General features: G+C 46.6%; 1 protein-coding gene across 5 annotated transcripts in view; it reads right to left on the bottom strand.

Moving 5' to 3' along the window:
• Positions 1-20,776, bottom strand: part of ash1l (ash1 (absent, small, or homeotic)-like (Drosophila)) — a 47,145-nt gene extending 26,369 nt beyond the window's left edge. For 3 of the 5 annotated variants that reach the window (XM_031793841.1, XM_031793842.1, XM_031793843.1), the window contains exons 1-10: positions 19,535-20,499; positions 14,708-15,477; positions 9,250-13,693; positions 5,210-5,855; positions 4,777-4,950; positions 4,549-4,643; positions 4,389-4,462; positions 4,143-4,188; positions 3,802-3,910; positions 3,358-3,564 (exon numbers count right to left, since the gene is read on the bottom strand). In XM_031793841.1, coding sequence (XP_031649701.1) covers positions 3,358-3,564; positions 3,802-3,910; positions 4,143-4,188; positions 4,389-4,462; positions 4,549-4,643; positions 4,777-4,950; positions 5,210-5,855; positions 9,250-13,693; positions 14,708-15,277 — 6,365 coding nt within the window. In that variant the 5' untranslated portion in view covers positions 15,278-15,477; positions 19,535-20,499. The other 2 variants (XM_031793839.1, XM_031793840.1) reach the window with 2 other exon arrangements.
• Positions 20,777-23,006: the final 2,230 nt, after the last annotated feature.

The raw sequence follows: 23,006 nt of genomic DNA, 5'->3' as shown, positions 1-23,006 counted from the left end.
CATTGTTTGTTTTTGACATGCAAAGACCCAAACAGTGTTCATAGAAATCCTAGAGCGAATGAAGCGACTGAACAACAAAACAGCACAGCAAGTAAATGAGAGAAATAGGTTTTGATTATGGTTTACTGGTAATGGGGACATACGTAAACGGCAACAAAATAATTTTTGATCAGTGTGGTGTGTGTAACCTTTATTTAACTAGGCAAGTTAAGAACAAATTCTTATTTACAATGATGGCCTACCCCGGCCAAACCCGAACGACGCTGGGCCACTTGTGCGCCGCCCTATGGGACTCCCAATCACTGCCGGATGTGATACAGCCTGGATTCGAAACAGGGACTGTAGTGACGCCTCTTGCATTGAGATGTCGTGCCTTAGGCTGCTGCGTCCATGTGTGTGTTAACTATTTAACTGTACTAGAATGCTTAAAAGGCCGCTAAAATGATAAATATCGGTATCGTTTTTTTGTTGTCAAGGAAAATAGCAGATATCGATATCGGCTAAAAATGTCACATCAGTGCATCACTCATTACCGTCCCTATATCTGGCACTCCCTTAGGTTCTTTCCCCAGTCAGTATTGTTTATGTGTTTCATGTCTATACGTTACTTGTGCTTGTTATATTGTTCAATGTTCCGTTTATTATTAAACTCACCACCTGCACTTGTTTGACTCCCAGCGTATATGTAACAATTTGATTAGAGTTATAGTCTTTTTTTAAATTTGCCATGGATGTAAAGCACTCCGCACATCATCATTGTTAACGGTTGGAAAAATGGCAGAGAGTGAGACAGGGAATTGAGCTAATGGCAGTACAGTTGCAATGCTTAGCCATCTGAAACAGAGGCCCCGTGAGACTCAAACCGTTGCTGGCAGCAGCGCAGGTCCCTGAAAACAGACATCTGACAGGCTCTTCACACAAAAGAAGTGCAATAATGGACGGCATGAGAAAATGACACAGTGCTGATTATAGAAATGATTGCAGTTGATATGCAGCGGATGGAGAAATTGTGCAATGACTGCTCTGCAAGTACAAAGCGCGTGCTCTCAAACAGCCCATATGCGACCTTAACAATAGGGCTGAGACAGTCATGGAATTTTGGATGGCGGTAATTGGCCAGCCAAATGACTGCAGTCACCATAATAACCATTTAAATGGCAACAACAAAACTAACGGGGGAGTTTACGCACATTTTCTCCCCTCCTCTGCTCCTGACTGGATGCGCTGGCATAGAAATAGAATGAATAGAACGAATGCCCCATTTCAAGACAGTGATGGCATAATGGGTGGATTGGCGGCCATTGCAAGTGTACCCATAGGAGCAAAGCAGGAAATAAAATATGTGCTATGATTTGTTAATTCCCGTGGGTTACGGCGGTTATACAGTAATTGTGCCTGCCCAGGTTAACAACAGATTGTTAATGTCTATGGACACGCTGTCATACATCCACTGCAAAGAGCCATCACATTGATGAGAAGTGGGACATGAAGACCCATGTACTGACCAATGAGAACATGGAGAGGTGCAACACAGAGACAACAGTAAGGTGAGCGCCGTCTGGTAGTCATGACAGCGGTAGAGTGAACTGCATTGCCCCTAGAGGTTATACGCAGGACCATATCTGCATTGTGAATTCACATATAGCTTTATGATTTTTTCTCTCTCATTGTTTAAAAAATATATAAAGAATCCCTAAATGCACAATTTGAAGCAACCACATTTTTTGCCATGGAGCAACGTTCTGATTAGCCAGTGAGGGGGTCAAGCCTCGACACAACTACAACTTGTTTAGTCATCAAAACCCAGCCCTTTCAGGCCACCGCCAGCTACTGAGCCCATAATTCCGGTTGTGAAAATAACAAAAACATTTCTGACACATCCCCTAACCTATTAGCGCCATCGCCAGCGCTAAGATTTACCATTGCGTTAGGATTGTTAAAATAGAGCCCTTAGTGAAAATGTGGCTTATGTTTTGCCCCTCGGTGCATTAAACTCTGCAAAAAAGAAACATCCCCTTTTCAGGACCCTGTCTTTCAAAGATAATTAGTAAAAATACAAATAACTTCACAGATCTTCATTGGAAAGGGTTGAAACACTGTTTCCCATGCTTGTTCAATGAAACATAATCAATTAATGAACATGCACCTGTGGAACGGTCGATAAGACACTAACAGCAGATGGTAGGCAATTAAGGTCACAGTTATGAAAACTTAGGACACCAAAGAAGCCTTTCTACTGATTCTGAAAAACACCAAAAGAAAGATGCCCAGGGTCCCTGCTCATCTGCATGAACGTGCCTTAGACATGCTGCAAGGAGGCATAAGGACTGCAGATGTGGTCAGGGCAATAAATCGCAATGTCCGTACTGTGAGACGCCTAAGACAGCGCTGCAGGGAGACAGGACGGACAGCTGATCGTCCTCGCAATGGCAGACCATGTGTAACAACACCTGCACAGGATCGGTACATCCGAACATCACTCCTGCGGAACAGGTACAGGATGGCAACAACAACTGCCCAAGTTACACCAGGAACGCACATCCCTGCATCAGTGCTCAGACTGTCTGCAATAGCCTGAGAGAGGCTGGACTGAGGGCTTGTACGCCTGTCGTAAGGCTGGTCCTCACTAGACATCACCGGCTACAACATCGCCTATGGGCACAAACCCACATTTGCTGGACTAGACAGGACTGGCAAAAAGTGCTCTTCACTGACACGTTGCGTTTTTGTCTCACCTGGGGTGAGGGTCGGATTTGCGTTTATCGTCGAAGGAATGAGCATTACACCGAGGCCTGTACTCTGGAGTGGGATTGATTTGGAGGTGGAGGATCCGTCATGGTCTGGGGCGGTGTGTCACAGCATCATCGGACTGAGCTTGTTGTCATTGCAGGCAATGTCAACGCTCTGCGTTACAGGGAAGACATCCTCCTTCCTCATGTGGTACCCTTCCTGCAGGCTCATCCTGAGATGACCCTGGGAACTTGCAGGTGCCTTGGTGGAAGAGTGGGGTAACATCTCACAGCAAGAACAGGCAAATCTGGTGCAGTCCATGAGGAGATGCACTGTAGCACTTAATGCAGCTGGTGGCCACACCAGATACTGACTGTTACTTTTGATTTTGACCCCCCTTTGTTCAGGGACACATTATTCCATTTCTGTTGGTCACATGTCTGTGGAACTTGTTCAGTTTATGTCTCAGTTGGTGAATCTTGTTATGTTCATACAAATATTTACACATGTTTAGTTTGCTGAAAATAAACGCAGTTGACAGTGAGAGGACGTTTATTTTTTTAATGAGTTTATGTAATGTTGTATGAATGACCCACACATCAATACATGCATTCAAATCTATCTCACCTGAACTCGTGCTCGCTGACGACCTCTCCCAGGTACTCGATGATGAACTGGCCTGAGCGGAGGGGCTCCTTGGTGCGGATGCCCCAGCCCTTGCCCTCGGCACGGAAGCGCTCCAGGCACTGCACCCACTCATGCCTCTGGATGTGCTGGTTGTCACACTGCTCCCCGCACGGACAAGTGCCGGGGGAGCACTCGGCAAAGCTCATCCTGAGGGAGTGGGAGAAAATACTTATATTGCAGCCAAGTGGGAGACACCAAGATGATTTATTCATGTTATTAAATTCACATCTTGAGATGCTATTCCAAAGCAGATTTCTGAACATTTATGTAGAATTGAAGACCCAAGCAGGGTCGAAAGCGTTTTCCTTGTAGATAAACATAGCACGCCTGGGAGCATATACCAGTGTGTCGGTCTATTTTAGTCTCCAACACCAGTGTTTATACCTGTTGAGGCATTCGTCAAGGCAGCCTCTGTCGATGGCTTCCCCGGAAGGCCTGCAGTTACAGGTGGTGGCTTCATAACCCGAGACAGGCTTCACATCCACATAGACGTCTACAGTTACACAAGGCAAGGACATATACACAATAGCTTGACCAGACCATGGCAGCGTCCCAAATGGCACCCTGTTCCCTATATAGTGCACAACTTTTGACCAGGGGCCAATAGGGCTCTGGTCTAAAGTTGTGCATTATATAGGGAACAGGGTGCCATTTGGGACACAGCATTAAATAGCGTTTGGTTACATTATAATTTAAGCGACTGGATCTTAAGACTGTGTACTCACTTGATCTGATCTTTTTATAAAGGGGGACATCGGGCTTCTCGTAGAGCTAAAACCACCAAGAAATGTAGGTTATTACATCATAAGTAAGTAGCCTTGTCCGAGCTAGAACTGCTCATAGTCCAGATCGCTAGTCTATCGCAGGCCTTACATCATAAAAGAGACAAATCCTTATATAGATTGGACAAATCCCTATTAAAGCTATTATAGCTTGTCGACTATAGGGGGAAAACACTTAGCAGTGATCACCTGGTCATGTTTCCACAGCCACAAGATGTCGTAAGGCAACTGGAAATCAATGCGCTTCTGTCTTAGGTACTTTCCTGAAAGAGGGAGAGAGAAATTAAGTAACAAGTCATGACAAAGTGTGTGTGTGTATGTGTGTGTGCTTTCAGGCAAGAACACTCACCGACATGGATAGGGGCAGGAAAAAGCCCATACTCGTGTTCCCCAGGTGTGTACTCCAGTTTCTCTTTCTTCATCTGCAGGAGCTGACTACGAGGACTGAAAGAAAAACAGGAACAAAACGAGAGTGAGATGTCCATATATGCCCTTAAATATTCCTGTTTTGACCTTTGGTAAGCAAACGGGTATATCCAGATTTGACATGTCTGTGTTTCTCTCTTATGGGACTCACTCTGCCGTCTTGTACACATCAGAGTAGAGCCCCGCCTTTTGGAACTTCTTCTTTGGAGGCCTGGCTGCTCTCTTTTCCCGTTGGCTGGTTATAGGCATGGGTGGAGCTTGTTCCATGGAGACGATGCCCGGACATTCCGGGGAGGAGGGGCCATCTGGTTTCCCCTCCAGAGCACTGAAATAGAACAAAGAGTCAGTTTATAGTGATGACTGGCTTGATAGTCTCTCGCTATATATATATATATATATATATATATATATATATATATATATATATATATATATATATATATATATATATATATATATACACACAGCTGCTAAAATCTAAGATTAGCGCTGCCTATGGAAGTAAACTGCAACATAATCACGGTTCTCCACTCTCATCGTTGAGGCTACAATCACGTGTTGGCCTGTAGTGGTGGTGGTTTTACCTGCGAAAGCGGTGCAGCTCCTCTTGGGTGAGCCAACCACTTCCTCCCTCAGCACTGGCCCTGATCCCCAAGCCACCCAGGTTCTCCTCCCTGTCCAGAGCTCGTTCCTCCACCTCCCCTCGTTCCTCCACCTCCCCTCCTTCCTCCTCCTCCTCCTCCCTTTCTCTCTCCCAGTGCTTCCTTTTCTGGCCTTTCCTGAACTGGCCCTGGACCACCGACTCGATCGCGTCCGTCACAGTGTCCCCCTTCCACGCTCCTCCTCCACGTTCCCGGTGCCTGGTCTGGGTCACTTCGGCCAGAGGGGGCGGCGACGGGGGCGGGGAAGGCAAGGGATGCTTCCTGGGGCGCCCGGGGCCTCTCTTCTTGACCATGTTGTTGCCTGTCCTCGCCTGTCTCTGAAGCTTCTTTGCACGGAGGATCTTGTTGACGTGGTGCAGGCTGTGTTTAGAGGGCTGGGCCCGGTGGGAGTGGTGTGGCGGTGAGGCATCATCGTCCAGGCAGCAGCCCTGGGACGGCGAGTTGTGGCCACAGTGAGAGAGGCAGGCGGAGGAGGAAGAGTGGAACAGAGGAGGGTGGTGGTGGTGCTGCCTGAGGTGGTCCTCAGGGGTAGAGTGGTCGGCTCGGGTCTGGACACTTGATGTACAGCCTGCAAAGAAACAGACAAATAGAGAAAAGAGAGGGGAATTAGATGATGAACATAGGAATAAGCTGCAGCGTGACACTTATGAACGTATATTTATTATCCATTCCAAGCCCTAGCTTAGTTCCACCGTTAGGCCAACATATTTCCTCTGTCGGTATTGTAATGCTATCTAATAATTATCAAGGCTTAACCTTAAATTGAAAGGAAATTACTACATTTGCCATTGATATCCACTGCCAATTCCCTCACCAAAATGCAGCTCATTATGGATAAACATATAGGCTAAGCCCACCTCAGCAAACTGAAATACTATGTCACGTAATGAACAATGACTTTGTTTTTCCTTTCAAGCCATAAAGTGTTGCATTAAGTCCATCACATTAGTGAACGGTCCTACTATAAGTAAAGACACCAAGCCACTCCAGCATCCCCCCTGCTGCCTCTCGACTCTTCTGGTTCACACTCCTGTGTGTGGTTTATCCCACCCTCTGCCTCCCTGCCTACTAGGCTACCTCCATGGTGGTGGTGACCGCAGAACGACCCTGTGTCCTGAGCTCTAATCCTGGATTACCCTGGCTGGGTTCAAACTACACCATGCCACCTCACTAGGAGCCTTCCACCGAGCGAACCTGGCCTTCTCACACATAGAATACATACACACTTATCTCAGTCAATGGCAGCCAGGCAGCTTGATGGAGCTGAATCATTACCCAAATCACCCAGTCTTCCCTGTTCATCTATATTAGCTGAGAGCAGGTGTAGTGTTTACACATTGATCTAAGACAGAGATGCACGCAGCCTTTCAGTTTGATAGCTTTTGATGTGGAAGCCTACCAAATATAGCCTGTAACAAAACGCCCAGCTCAACTATCACGGCGAGTCAACTATTCTTATGGAAATAAAACATCTCGCTGGACATCCTACAAGGATACAATGACAATCACACAAAAGCAGGGCCAGTTTAAGTAATTATGGGGGTTTTGCTGCCAAGCCCTTAATCACTGGTTAGGGCTATCTAATGTCAGGGCCGGTGGAGGGTAGATGTACATACAGGGGATGGCATTGTGTTCCTCCAAGGGATTTCTAAAGGATAAATTTAACCAATGAGGCACAAGGGGGGGTGTGGTATATGGTCAATATACGATGGCTAAGGACTGTTCTTGGGCACGCTGCAACACCGAGTGCCTGGATACAGCCGTCAGCTGTGGTATATTGGCAATATACAACGAACCCCCGAGGTGCCTAATTGCTACTGTAAACTGGTTGCCAACGTAATTAAAACAGTAAAAAGTCATTTTTGGTCCTACCTGTGGTATACGGTCTAATATACCATGGCTTTCAGCCAAATCAGCATTCAGGGCTCAAACCACCCCGTTTATAATGAGTCATTGAACACTGAGATTCAGCAGAGATATCTTGAAATTGACCTGGTATGCATAACCATGAGTGACAGTATTGGTTCCAGGATTTTGTTTCCATGTAGTGGCCACTTTACAAACCACCATATGGCATAGTGAGCACTGAACACGGTGTGAGCACTGAACACGGTGTGCGTCCCAAATGGCACCCTATACCCTTTATAGTGCATTACTTCTGACCAGAGCCCTGGTTAAAAGTTGTGTGCTTTATAGGGAATAGGGTGCCATTTGGGACACACTCCGCGTTCAGTGCTCACTATGCCATATGGTGGTTTGTAAAGTGGTCACTGCATGGAAACAAAACCCTGGAATCAATACTGTCACTCGTGGTTATGCATACCAGGCCAATTTCACTACTTATTGCCAAGAAATGAAACTAAGCGGACATCATCCAAACAAAATAGAAAGCTGAATTCTTGAGGCACTAGCAGCAGAACTTTTTTTTAAAAGTAAATTTGGTACACAATTCAATAACCTTCACAATGTCAGATTCAATTTGGGTTCAATTCCAAAGAAGTACAAAGAAAGATTTTGGTGCAGAATTCACATTCAGAGCAATAGAACAGGGATTTTAATTTGAGGGTATTTTGATCCATATCGGGCGAACCGTTAATAAATGACAGTAGTTTCTGTACATCACCCCCCCCATTTTGGGAAAGATTCACTTATATGTGTATTAAAGTAGTCAAGTGTAGTATTTGGTCCCATATTCCTAGCATGCAATTATTACATTGTGACTACAAACTTGTTGGATGCATTTGCTGTTTGTTTTGGTTGTGTTTCAGATTATTTTGTGCCCAACAGAAATGAATAATGTAGTGTCTTTTTTAATGTATACTGAACAAAAATAAAATGTAACATGCAACAATTTCAAAGTTTTTACTGAGTTACAGTTCATATAAGGAAATAAGTCAATTGGAATAAATTCATTAGGCCCTAATCTATGGATTTCACATGACTGGTCAGGGGAACTTGGTAGCCAGGTGCCCGCAGGTGAAGAAGATGTATGTGGAGGTCCTCGGCTGGCGTGGTTACACGTGGTCTTCGGTTGAGACCAGTTGGACATACTGCCAAATGTTCTAAAACGACGTTGGAGGTGACTTAAGGTAGAGAAATTAACATTAAATTCTCTAGCACTAACTCTGGTAGACATTCCTGCAGTCAGCATGCCAATTGCACGCTCTTTCAAAACTTGAGAAATCTGTGGCACTGTGTTGCGTTACAAAAATGCACATTTTACAGTGGTCTTTAATTGTCCCCAGCACAAGCTGCACCTGTGTAATGATCATGCTGATTAATCAGCCTGTCAGGTGGATGGGTTATCTTGGCATTCGAAAAATCCTCACTAACAGGGATGTAAACAAATTTGTGCACAAAATTTGAGAGAAATAAGCTTTTGGTGCATATGGAAAATTACTGGGATTTTTCCATTCAGCTCATGAAACATGGGACCCAACACTTTACATGTTGCGTTTATATTTCTGTAAATATACAAAAATATACAACACTTTACATGCTGCGTTTATATTTCTGTAAATATACAAAAATATGCAACACTTTACATGTTGTGTTTATATTTTTGTTCAGTGTAAATAAGAATAGAGTAGGTTTCTAAACACTTTTACATGAATGTGGATGCTACCATTATGATGGATAATCCTGAATGAATCGTGAATAATGATGAGTGAGAAAGTTATAAAAGTGACTCCAAAATGACACAATACATTATTTACCATTCATTTCTATTGGGCACAAAATAATCTAAAACACAACCAAAACAAACAGAAAATGCATCCAACAAGTTTGTAAATGAAAGCTGACAGTCTACACTAACCTTTAGTCATTGTATCATTTAAAATCCAAAGTGCTGGAGTACAGAGTCAAAACAAACTAAACATTTTCACTGTCCTAATACTTTTGGAGCTCACTGTATTTCAGCATATCGCTCTCTAACAGAAAGCCCTGTCACAATGACTCACCCATCTCTCTCCTCTCTGCTAACGTGGAGTGCTCCTTTCTCAACATCCGCTCCATCCGGGTGAAGTTAGAACTCTCTGCCGCCCCTCCCTTCCTGACTCGGCCTCCTCTCAGCAAGGTAGGGGTCAGGGCGGTGGCGAACAGGTTGGTGTGGTGCGGAGGGTCCTGGGACTTGGGATCCGCCTCGTCTGTGGGTGTGAGGGGCTCCTCGTCTTCCTCCTCGCTGTCTGAGCAGCCAGCTGGATCTTCTCCCTGACCATCTGTGAATGGGCCCTGGCCGACAGCTGCGGGGTTCCGGGAGAGCTTAGCGTAGTCTGCCTCGGAGCTGCCCATCCTGAACCAGGACTCGACGTGTTGGTGGCCCCTGGGCCTGGCACTGCCCTGGGCCAGGCGAGAGGGCCCCAGGAAAGACAGGGATGTCTCCTTGCGCTTGTACCTCTCGGCTGAGGAAGAGGAAGACGAGGAAGGAGAATTGGCCGAGGTGGCCGTGGCTTGTTTGTTGGCACTGGTGGTAGTAGGGGTGGAGTCTCTTCCAAAGCGACAGCGCTGCAGAGATTCGGCCATTCCGGCCCCGTGTTCTCCCCTTCCTGACCCCGGGCTCTCTGAAATTTCGGCTCCGCCTCGGCTCTCTCCTGCTCCCTCTTCCCCGTCGTCCTCTGCGCAGCGCTCTTGATGTTTGTGTCTGTGTTTGTGTTTGTGATGCCAGCCGAACGACAGCTCTGAGGACATTGCCGGGTAGAGCACGGGAGACCGGCCCCCACCCAGGAACTCCTGTCTCAGCAGCTTGTGTTTCTTCTTGTGAAATTTGGAGGGGTTGAGCAGGAGGTGTGACGGGTGGTGGTGGTGCACGTAGGACGGGGGAGGTGGTGGGGGGAAGGAGGGGGAGTGATGGGAGTGGTGGGATGGAGCAGAGTGGGAGTTCTGGTGATGGGGGTACAGGGCACTGGCTGGGGGGTATCCTCTGTAGTAGCCCAGACCAAGGGGACCAGAGGAGTATGGAACACTGTAGGATGGGTGGTAGAACCCACCGCTAGATAGCGGGAACCCCAGCCCATGAACGAATGGTACATCTGACATGGACTCCCGCAGCTTGGGAGGGCGCCCGCGTTTCTTCTTCAGGTCTGGCTTGCGGACGTAGTGCAGAGAGTCACAGGGGTACGAGGGGTGGGGGGAGTAGTAGCCGCTGAAGTTTATCCTGAAGATGGTTGGAAGCAGGTCTCTGTGCAGGTAGTGATGCGGAGGGGGGCCGCCAGCGCCTCCTATGGCCCCAGTGGCCCTGCCTACCGACCCTGGTACTCTGCCCGCCCCCGCAGCTCCCGGGGGCATCCCCAGCCCACTGCCCAGCCTGAGCGCAGGGGTGCGGTGCGCTATCCTGATCTCACTCAGCCTCACCACAATCTCATCTAGCTCTGCCAGGAAGTCGGGGTCCTGGCGCCGGGAGCGCAGCTGCAGGTACTTCTTCTTGCGTTTGCGCTTCTGCCTCTTTAGCTTGTCGTAACCCGGGCAGCCGTGGCTCCGGCGCTTGCATTTGTGCTTGTGTTTCTCTTTGTGGCCCACTAGTGCAGAGGGAGGGGTCGCCAGTAGGGGCCTGCGGGGGTCTGGTGAGGACCTCGCCCCCAGTGGTGATGGAGAGGGCGAGGGGTGCTCCAGCAGCACTGACGACGAGTGTCTTAGTCCACCGCGAGGGTTTATCCCAACCCCTACCCCCACGGCTGAGCCCATCACCCCTGGCATTAGCAGTCCACTGGCCATGCCAGGTGGTATCCCCACGCTACCTAGGCCACTTGCCCCACCGGCCTTCTCACCCCGGTCAGAAGTGCTGTTGTTGTCTGTTCCTATGCCGCTGTCGCTGGGTACAGTCTCCTCACTGTGAGACTCACTGACAGGAGAGGGGGTGGCTTCCTTCAGCTCATTCAGAGGTGCAGGGGAGGTGGGGTGGAGGGGCCTAGGAGGGGATAGCTTACGGTAGTGGTAGTGCTGCCTGTAATGATGGTGGTGGTGATGGTAGCCACGGCACGACTTCTTCTGGGAGGCCACGGCAGCCGAGGAGCCCAGAGGGCCCAGAGTGCGAGGGGAGGGGGCTGAGAACGTTGGGGGAGGGAAGGGGAATGAGTGGTGGCCGTGGCTGTGGAAGTGCGGGTGCGTCAGGAAGTGCACTGCCCCTGGCGCCACAAAGCAGGAGTCACTGATGGGGCTCTGGCCTCCGCTGGACTGGGAGAGCGAGGGGGAGGGGAACACCTCGGCAGACGGGAGCTGGTGCTGCGGCTGAGACTGATGATGGTGGAGGGGCGACGTGGTGTTTGGGGACAGGAAAGGCCCCTCAGTGGGTGATGTTGGAGCTGCCAACGAGGGATTTGTTGGCGCTTTAGGTTTGCGCCCTCTCCTTTTCCCCATGTATATCGTCCCCTTTTTGCTAACGTTGATCTGGGGTCCCAGTTTGCCTCCGAAAGAAGCAGCCAAGGAGGATAGAGACTGGGTTGCAGCTGCTACCTGGCCCACCACCCCACTGGCAGTTCCTCTGGGGGGCTCCTGCTCTGGTCCGGACCCTGGTCCTAATAGGATCTGGCTAAGGAACCGTTTACGTTTGACACTCTTCATCTTATTGATCTTGCCTATGATAGTCTTCATGATGAGCTGCCCGTTGCCCTTGGTCCGGAACTGTTTCCCATCCCCCGCTTCCGGTGCCAGAGTGGGGGGCTGACCCTCCTGCGGCAAGGTCGGGGGCAGGCGTTTGGGTCGTCCCCGCTTCCTGGGCATAGGTTTGGGAGGATTCAGATCTACCTCTGGGTGGAGAACAGGGGGGTCCTGCTCCTCTTTTGACCTGTGTAAAGAAAATACCTTAGAGGGGGCCAGCTTGTGAGGGGGACGTCCCCGAGTGGGGGCATCCAGCCTTGGCATCTTAGACTTGGGCCGTCCCCTTTTCCTGGCTGGCTGAGGAAAGAGTTGAGACATGGCAGGAGGCTTGACCTTATTGGGGTTAGGAGGCCGTCCTACAGGCCTGCGTATGGGTGGGGGAGTATCAAGGCCTGAGGAGGATAAAGGCATGATGGTTTCACACTGGTCAACGAGGCTGTACTGGCCCGCCCTCTGTGTCCGGTTCACTACTCTGGTCCAGCGGGGCTTTCTGCCTCGCCGCTTCTTCAGGGGTTTGTTCTCATGCTCTGGGGGCGAGCCCGGTGACTCGTCTCCAGGGGACTCGTCTCTGAGAGGAGGGGGTGAATGGTTGCCGGCGGGCTCTGGTGGCGAGGCAGTCCGTCTCACAGACTCCGGGGGACTGGAGGTACCACTGGTGTGACCATCTCTTTCCCTGTTGGGACTGCGTTTATTGGGGTTGGGATTGCATTTAATGGGGTTGGGACTGCGTTTACTGGGGCTCAAGCTCTTGCCTCTCTCCCCTCTGAGTGACGGATTAGCCCCCTTGTCCTTGGCCTCCTGCTTGCCTAATGCTGAAGGAAGGGAGCATTTGGTTAAGTCTCTGGGGCCGACCCGGTCACGCTCCTGCTCCCTCTCACTGCTCTCCCTCTCCTCTGCCTGGGAGGGACTGTCTCGGTCTCGGGAGTGGTGTCCTTGAGAGGCAGGGGAGCCCTGGCGACTTGGCCCGCTCCCCGTCCTCTTCTCTGAAGAGGAGCAGGATGACAAACGAGGTGGTGATGAGGAAGAGGAGGAGACAGAGTGAAGCGGTGGGCAGTGAGTAAGACGTGACTGTAGTGGCTTCGCGCCATTACTGTTGCTGTCGTTGTTGTCCTTTGAAATTGTTGCCAGGCGGTTATTGCCGCCACCGTAAGTTAATGTAGGGCTGCTGCTGCGACTGCTGTTGCTGTTGTTGCTGCTGCCAGACTTGCTGGCCCCATCTGCCTCCTCTTTCCCAGGCGGGGTGGATGACTTCTCCAAAACATTGTCTTTATTGTTCCGGGAGCCATAGGGGCGGCCAGGAGGGCGAGAGACGGGAGGGGGTGGAGCTAGGTGAACCGCTCTAGAATAGGTCGCCCTGTTGGCCATAGCGCGGTCTCGCTGCTTTGGGGTGGGGGCCATAAAGTTAGAAGTGGTGTGGGTGGTGGGAGAGGAAGTCGTTTTGGGGGGTTTCACCTTGGTGGACTTTGAGGGAGGGCAGGTGGCGATGAGTTGCGCTAGTTTCTCAGTGACAGTAGGAGCCCCCCAACTAGAAACACCCCGGTCCTTCTCCCTCAGACCCTCACTGCTGTAAGTGTACCCAGGAGGTTTAGTAGCGGCTTCCACGCTGGGTTCCGGTGATGGGGGCGCAGGAGGGGAGGGTGAGGAGGTAGGAGACTTGGTTTGGGGCGTGGGCGTCTTCTTCCCCGAGGCATGGTGCGTTTTGCCGTCTGCCAAAGGACGATGAAGATTCAGCGGTCTCTCCGTAGAGGCGGCGGATTTCCCGTCCGACTTCGCCTCAGATTTGTCCAACTTGCAGGCCAGTTTTGGAAGACCCTGCGAAAAGAGAATACAAATATTAAAATCTAAAAGGCCATTGATTGCAGATAAGGCCTACCCATTTCACAGAAAGGTAGTTCCCTGAAAGGTATTGTGTTGTGTTTCACTAAAAAAGCTTTTATTTTTTTTAAATGTCTGACTATTTTGACATTTGTAATCTTCTGATATGTATCCACCAAACCCAGGCAATGCTTTCTGGTAATTATCTAAAAGTGAAAACCTAATCGAAACAATTTTGCTCAGAAAGAAGCATTTGAAAACCACATAAAGCATGCTAAAAGCCAACCCTGTCAAAATGGCAACCTAGACAGTCTATATGAAATCCAATCAGGTTGGGTTTCTCCCTATGTAAACTGTAGTTCACTGATTTGAATTTCCTGTCCTCTACTGCTTCTCAGTTCTGCCCAGAGGGGAAGATCCTCTAGACCAGGGCTCTCCAACCCTGTTTCTAGAGAGCTACCGTCCTGTAGGTTTTTGCTCTAATCCTAATCTAGCCCACTTCATTCTAATAATTAGCTGGTTGAATAGTTAAATCAGGTTAGCTATAGCGGAGGTTGGATCAAAAACCTACAGGAGGGTAGCTCTCCAGGAACAGAGTTGGAGAGCACTGCTCTAAACTCAAAACGTATTCAGGACAGACAAGGACAGAGCAGAGCAGAGAAGAGAGAAGGAGGCAGGGAATGATTGGAAGGGGAGACAAGCCAGAATGGGACACAAAGTGAATACATTCAAAGAAACTGAGATGATTGTGTAAAATATGAAGCAAATCGACTTTACAAGTAACAAATATAATTTCTGAATTCAAACCAGTGAAACAGTGTTGGAAGAATTGGAAATGTTCTCATATGTGTGAACTGGCTGTCAGTATTGCTTTGCCTATTTTTGGCACAGTCCAAAGCCAGACACGTCTTGTGCAATTTCTAATAGTCTCTTTGGATAGGATTCCTTGTTTGACAGGGATATGTTTTTTTTAATCAACGTCCTAGCATAATACATGCTTTCCTTGCTTACCCGTTTAGCTGGAGTACTCCCATTCACTGGACTGGATGAAGTGGTGGAAGGAGCAGGAACAGGTAGAGGAGGAGTAGGGGCAGCAGCAGAGGGAGATGAAGACAATGGGATGGGTCGGTTCATGCCAGGACTCTGCTCTCTCTCCCTGCCATGTGGAGGACTCTGGGTCTGGTTGCCCCCGTCGCCTATCCCGACTCCTCCGCGGCTCCCCCGGCCACCTCCGCGCCCGCTTGGTCTCACGGTAGCCCTGAAGGCCGGCCGACACACGTAGTTCTCCAGAATCTTGGGTGGCTTCTTCATGCGTTTTGCCTGCAGGCCAATCTTGAGTTTGACATTGCCCTCATGGAGGCTAGTCTCTTTGACAGAGAACTGTGGTGGCTGCTGTTCACCGGAGCCCCCTCCTCCACCTGCAGCAGAACAGGAGTCCCTCTGCGACCCCTCTCTCTCCTCCTTCTTCTCCTCCTCCTCATCTTTCTTCCCACCTCCTCCTTCCTTCTCTCGCTCTCCTGGGGGAGCAGTGGTGAGGAGGGGGGGTGGAGTAGCAGGCCCCCCCTGAGTCCTCTGATCCATCAGAGATTTAGGGGGTGAGGGGTGATTAGGGAGGGATGTTTGGGACGCCAGGTACAGTTTTTAGGGTAAAGCCGTGGTGCAGAAGGAGACGGGATAGGGGTGAAGGGGGAAAGGGGATATTGGGGAAGCTGAAAAGCAATCCTTGTTTGGTGGCTTTGCTCCTTTCCTGGCTGCCCAGCCCTCTTTCTCCGTCCTTCAAGCTGTAGAGAGAAAGACGAGTAGAGATGGGAGGGGGTAGGACAGGGTGGGGAATAGTAAAGACAAGAGTTTGATATTAGTCAACAGATAACAGAAGAGATTTTATCAAAAACAAAATACATTTCTAAGCACTGCAAGGCATCCTTTACCATAGTGAGGAAGACGAGACAAAGGTGAAATATTTGTATCATCTATTTGCTTAGTGGCTGTCCTTCATCTCTAGGTGACTTTTTATGGATGTGTTCGTCCTTACAGCTTCCCTCAATCTGTGACCTATTTAGACAAATGGGCATCTATTCGACAAGAGAGGTGTAGTTCTGGTGCTCAAGAACTAAATAACAGCCATGCTCCTGTGAACTACAACTCCCAACAGCCCTCCAGGTCTGTATGCCACTATCAAGCGTATCAGACTAGGAGTGCTGGTTTAGGATCAGTTTTTACATGGACAGTGGGGACCTGATCCTAGATCAGCACTGACTTCTGCATTCTGACCCTCAGATATAGTTACAGAGTATTATGGATACTGTAGTAAATCATGCTACAGACCCCACCACCAGTACCCAGGTGATTTGTGATAAGCTGCTAAATGAACCATCCCCCATGGATCTCTTGTTTGATCGAAAATGTGTCTCATAACGCTCACAGTGTAGTGCTGCGGCAAAGTTCCCATTTGGAGGAGGGAAGTGTCCGTATGAAAGAAATGGTCTGCTCCGGCTCCCTACGTCCACTGAGTGATTTAATGCGGGCTCGCCCAAAGCAGGTGCTTTCTCCGAGTGAAGTCATTTGGAGGCGATTCATAACTGTGACCTCAGCACATTGGGCTCTCTGGGGGACAGAGGATGCGGCCGGTGTTCCCAACCACTCTGGAGCAGCCAATGAGAGAGAGCGGGAGAGAGCAGCATGCTGACAGTTTATGTGTGCCTGCCCTACTGTGGCAGAAAGCACTAACAAATTCACTTAGTGGAGCCAGAGCGTGTGTTGGGTAAGTCATCCGATAAAGCAGTCAGAGAGCTAAAATCGACAATGTTCAGAAGCTTGCGAGACTACTTGTTCTGGATTGTTTTACTAGTAGCTCGTAGGGCTTGGGGGAGGCAGACGTTTTCTGCAGAATCACAATAACTGTGGTCCAGAACTTGGAGTCTTGCCTGTGTTTCCCCACACCCACTTTTCTATGTTTACTTCAATTACTCAGTCCATTTCGCCTCAAACTTCCACCACATACACTGCTGCTACTCGCTGTTTATTATCTATGCATAGTCACTTTACCCCTACCTACATGTACAAATTACCTCGACTAACCTGTATTTTGTCTTACTTTTTATTTATTTTTTTACTTTAGTTTTAGTCAATATTTTCTTAACTCTATTTCTTGAACTGCATTGTTGGTTAAGGGCTTGTAAGTAAGAATTTGTATCAGCACGTGACAAATACAATTTGATTTGACATACATTACTCAAATCACACCTCCCTCCTGAGGGCTCCCGAGTGGTGCAGCGGTCTAAGGCACTACATCTCAGTGCTAGAGGGAGGTGTATAATTGGCCCAGCATTGTCCGGGTTTGGCTGGTGTAGGCCGTCACTGTAAATAAGAATTTGTTCTTAACTGACTTGCCTAGTTAAATAAAGGCTAAAGGTCAAAAATAAAACCTTGCTCCCTTTCACTCTAGGAACAGCAGACAAACTTGAGTTGCTGTTTTCCTACTAATCGAAAACACATCTCTCCCCTTTCCCCATGTCCTCCACTCTGTGACAATCATTCCCCTCTTTCTTTGATACTCGCTGCTTCAAGAAGTGTTAGTGTGTGTTCACATTCATTTTGCAGCTTCCGCTGATCTGACTGCTGGTATGCCAAAAATAAGCTGCTGTAGTAGCAAGGGATGTAAATGGCTATTGACAAGACTAGAGTAAAGCCTGACAAGTTAGTCAAAACATCTCTCTCACTCTTATAGTCATACAAGGTGTTTTGTTTGAACAGAACTACACTATGCCCATTACCTAGTTTAATATTTCCAAACAGACTGACCAAAGATCATACTTTTTTTCTCTTTCTGCATATTAGGCCTACATTGCAATATATCAAAATGCTGATGGAGAGAAGCTCTAATGTGTCCTTCTCTGCCCCTACACTAATGGTCATTCTCTGGTCAGTGGGACAGTTATTCTCAGGACAGGGAAATTATGTATTAGCCTACTACTCCAGAGATACAATTAACATTCAGAAAGATTACGCCTACTGATGTTACAGAAGGAAATGTCACATTCTTTCTATTAGGGTACATTTCAACGTAGAGCTAATGTCATATGCACATAAAGAGATTTAGTAAAGTGATGTGGGGAATATTCCTTTTCCTACAAAAAAAAGTTGGAGACCAAAAAATCATTTCCAAACCAGGAAACAGCAGGAGTTACAGAATTCGCAGGAGAAACTCATCATAGAATGACAACGACCGAGAAATTCGGTGAAATGGGAACATAGTAAACCATTTGGAAAGCCCCCTCCTCTCTCTCTCTCTCTCCTTCCCTCCTTTAGCACACGTTAATAACTTCTGATTTCCCAATGGCGTAGTATTGAAAGCAGCCTCGATAGCATTCTCAGGACAGGTCCGATCTCTAAAGGTTTTCAATTTGAAATCATCATTGGCCGTTGACTCAGTCAATTATTATACATCTTTCCAAACTGTTATTAGTTATTACAATAAATGAGACCAAAGCCTCAACAACAACAGCAGGTGACGTGATCTTTACTTATGTGTTGTTGATAATAGACAGAGTAGCTAGACTGCTTACTTCCTAAATTCACAACAAAACGACTACCGAAGGACGTGACAAAACCAAAAAGGCCATGGTTTCTGATTTTTCAGAAGATTCATGATAAATCGGGGTCCCATACCACTGTATCATCATTAGCCCAAAACAAGTTCACTCAAATTATTTTGCCCGAGGTCCTTCGGGTTAGGCAGCGTGCCCCCTATGCCAATCATCCTGTTGGATGCATTTGTTGTAAGTAGCCTACAATAGAAGTGCAGTAAACCATGAATAAAATAAGGCTAACTGAGGATGATACTCTGACTGAATATGTCCAGGTTATGTGAAAAAGTGTGCTTGTATAACATTGTGGACAGGAGCAAATAATAAAGTTGGACAATAGTCTGTAAATCTTTCAGATGATACATTCACTCACCTCCGTAGGAGTCCAAAAAGTGAGCAGCCTACATCCTTATCTCTTTACAGTATATCCACGTTTTGTACTATACTTCAGCACCCCTAATAACAGACTCTTATTTCCCTAACTTAAAGGGAAAGTTCACCACGTTTCAATCTCATTTTCTTTATCTCCAGCACAATACCAGTGTCAGCATATGTGCACATTTCAATATTTTGTAGGAAAAAATAATCCACCCTGTGATGTAACATAAGCATATTTTTTGGGACCTTTTAAAAAATAAAATACCACAGATCCGTGCTGTTTTGACATATGTAGACACTGGCTTGATGCTGGAGATGATGAATTGGAGGTTGAAAGGTGGCGGAATTACCCTTTAACCTACTAGTAAACTATAGCCTTGCTACACATACTGTAACGGAGTTAAAATTATTAAAATTGTCCATTTTCAACATCGCTTGGCCATATCAACACATCCACATCGCAAATGGTCCTTGCTATCCGGGATCATTGAGACTTCCCTACCCCGTTGAAGTTGAAAATGGTTAGGGTTAGATACGGGTTATGGTTCGGGTACGAACGTCCCAAGGATTCTGGATAACATTAATTCTTCGCAAATAGCCTAACACGGTTTCAAAACATATCCTTGTGACGATTTATGTTAATTTGATTTACAAATACGTGCAATGTAAAAGGTTCGAACACCTCTTTACAATATCAAATCACCTCGTGCAATAACGTTTGATCGTTATGCGCTGTAACGATGGGTGTGGGGGAATTGTGAGCCCAAGAGCTATCCATCAAAACACATATTGCATAATAAAGATTGACCATATGGATTGACAATATCAACTTCTACAATAATCGCTAAATCTTTCACATTATGCATCCACTCACCTCCGTAGGAGTACAACAGTGTTCACATTATGTGGATCAAAATCCTCCCTTCGTGCGTATCAACATGGTCGCCACAGTATTTATGTTCCCAACTGCTGATTTGTCAAAAACGCAGATGACAGAAATGTCAAAATTATACCTCCATTCCGATTTTGGGAGATCAATTATGAATTCAGACATGTACTCATTTCAAACTCTTTTGCATCAACTGCGAACGTTTCGACTTGATAATAGCACTGCTATTACTAAATAGCTAACAAGCTAATATTGTAGTTATAGTTTAGCAGTGACCCAAACCGACGTCCTAACGCATGAGAATGTTGCTTACAAGAGAAAAAATAACCAAAAACAGAAAGTTATTAGACAGACGCCAAAAGACGATACATTATTACCAATTCTAGAAAAAATAATAATAATTGGAACGAGGTAACAAAATATTGCCGTGCAGTAGTGACTTGATACAATGTATACATTCAAAGAGAACGATGTAAATGTTGTAACAAGCTATCGGTCGTCCAATAATAACCTATGTTACATTGTATCAATGGTGCTCACTAGCAAGCCATCATCTGGGCTGCCTTGCTATGATAACTTGGATTTCTAGCAACGTGGCCGTACTTGTGGGAAATGTATCCATCTGACAGTGTTACATAATTTGATAGTCTCCGTTTTGTTTCATAAAGTTCACGAATAAGGAAGAACAAACTAAACCAAATAACTGAATAAGCTGTCATTTTCGCTTAGCCACTCGTGCTAGCTTTGTAGCTGAAGCTAAACTATGACGGCTAACGATGCAATTACATTTAGCTAACAAGCTAGCAAGTCAGCTAGTTAAGACATGCCTTAGAATAGTCTTCTATCGAAGGAGTAAAGACAAATCCAATAGCAAAGAGGCTAGCAATATTTAAGGAAGCAGATATATTTAAATAAAATAGATGCAGCGCTGTGTACGTTATAAAAAAAACACGAACTGTCAACAAAATGGCGGCTGCGTTGAATCAAGAGACCCGAAATGGATCTCCCTCTATTTCTTCCCCCTCGACGTTTTTTTTCCTCACACAGCAATTGGTATCTTTGATATCCCCAAACGCGACTGGACTCTTCTCCAACACAACGTTAGCTGAGCCGAGACGTTTCGGAATGGGCCTCGGTCATTAATCGGGCCTCCATGTCTGCTAAGCCCGTATAGTTTATGTCAGTACAACACGGGCATTCTCAGTCACACATGGAGGGAGGGAAGGAGACGGGCAGCGGGGTGAGGGTCGTCACTAGTTAAGACAGACATAAAGTCATGAACCCCGCCAAAAATATTAATTTCTACAATTTATCTTTTTAAAATCGGATTTTAAACCTAAGCCTAACCACACTGCTAGCCTTATGACTAACCCGAAATGAAGACCAAAAAGCACATTTTTGTTTTCAAAGATTTTTACAATATAGCCAATTTACTTTGTGCCTGTGTTATCTAATGCGAACCTGGGAGGGAGGAGGCAGAGGTCGTATGGTAGGCTACTAGACACTTTCTCCAGGCGGTGTTACACAAAATGCCCCTATTATTATTTTATTTTTGTCTTTTGATTCTGAAAGTGAAATGAAGAACTGCTGCAACAACGGCGTATCAATGCACTACGTGAACTGGAAGAAGAGATTCAACTTTCATGTCGTCTCTGTGGAATATAGCCTAATTGACCTATTATTATGCATAATTGACAACCTTGCACGAGAAAACGAAAGGCAGTGTTTGTGTGCGCTCTTGGATATGTTTATCCAAAATTAAGCGTCTAGACTCCCGTGGGACTCAAATTTAGAGGCGGGATGTAAATCTGGCTATTTAGAATTATAATCCAGTTGCCTTTGTTAAAAATTCAGAAAGCGTTTAATCCAATTTTAATTTGTCAATTTAGTTCGATCATGCAAACTCTTGCATACCATTGGTCCTTGTCTTAAAATAAGCGGGACTGGGAGATGGCCTTTATGGACCCTGAGCAAAAGTTGTGCACTGTGTAGAGAATAAGGTGCCATTTGGGACATTATCTGGGACTAGGCGCTCAATGGGTAGAGTGAAGGACATGTGGTATTCAATGACACAGCTTTTCACTCCTGCTTTATGAATTTGACCATTTTTATTATCTTCAATCTTATCACCTCATTGCCAGTCGGATGTATTCGTTAACAAACATATACAGTACCAGTCAAAAGTTTGGACACACCTACTCATTCAAGAGTTTTCTTTATTTTTTACTATTTTCTACATTGTAAAATAATAGTAAAGACATCCAAACTATGAAATAACACATGGAATCATGTAGTAACCAAAAACGTGTTAAACAAAAATATATTTTAGATTCTTCAAAGTTGCCACCCTTTGCCTTGATGACAGCTTTGTACACTCTTGGCATTATCTCAACCAGCTTCACCTGGAATGATTTTCCAACAGTCTTGAAGGAGTTCCCACATATGCTGAGCACTTGTTGGCTGCTTTACCTTCACTCTGTGGTCCAACTCATCCCAAACCATCTCAATTGGGTTGAGGTCAGGTGATTGTGGAGGCCAGGTCATCTGATGCAGCACTCCATCACTCTTCTTCTTGGTCAAATAGCCCTTACACAACCTGGAGGTGTGTTGGGTCATTGTCCTGTTGAAAAACAAATAGTCCAACTAAGTGAAAACAAGATGGGATGGTGTATCGCTGCAGAATGCTGTGGAAGCCATGGTGGTTAAGTGTGCATTGAATTCTAAATAAATCACAGACAGTGTCACCAGCAAAGCAGCCCCACACCATCACACCTCCTCCTCCATGCTTCACGGTGGGAACCACACATGCGGAGATCATCCATTCACCTACTCTGCGTTTTCACAAAGACATGGCGGTTGGATCCAATCATTTCAAATTTGAACTCATCAGACCAAGGACAGATTTCCACCAGTTTAATGTCCATTGCTTGTGTTTCTTAGCCCAAGCAAGTCTCTTCTTCTTATTGGTGTTTATTAGTGGTTTCTTTGCAGCAATTCAACCATGAAGGCCTGATTAATGCAGTTTCCTCTGAACAGTTGATGTTTAGATGTGTCTGTTACTTGAACTCTGTGAAACATTTATTTGAGCTGCAATTTCTGAGGCTGGTAACTCTAATGAACTTATCCTCTGCAGCAGAGGTAACTCTGGGTTTTCCTTTCCTGTGGCGGTCCTCATGAGAGCCAGTTTCATCATAGCGCTTGATGGTTTTTGTGACTGCACTTGGAGCTTTTGAAACTTTCAAAGTTGGACTGATGGACTGTCGTTTCTCTTTGTTTTATTTGAGCTGTTCTTGCCATAATATGGACTTGGTCTTTTACCTACTAGGGCTATCTTCTGTATACCACCCCTACCTTGTCACAACACAACTGATTGGCTTAAACACCAATTTAGAAGGAAAAAAGGTTCCACAAATGAACAAGGCACGCCTGTTAATTGAAATGCATTCCAGGTGACTAC

This window comes from Oncorhynchus kisutch, linkage group LG17, assembly GCF_002021735.2.
Source record: "Oncorhynchus kisutch isolate 150728-3 linkage group LG17, Okis_V2, whole genome shotgun sequence".
NCBI lineage: Eukaryota > Metazoa > Chordata > Actinopteri > Salmoniformes > Salmonidae > Oncorhynchus > Oncorhynchus kisutch.
Note: the sequence above shows the minus strand (reverse complement) of the source record. Positions and strands in the feature narration are given on the sequence as shown.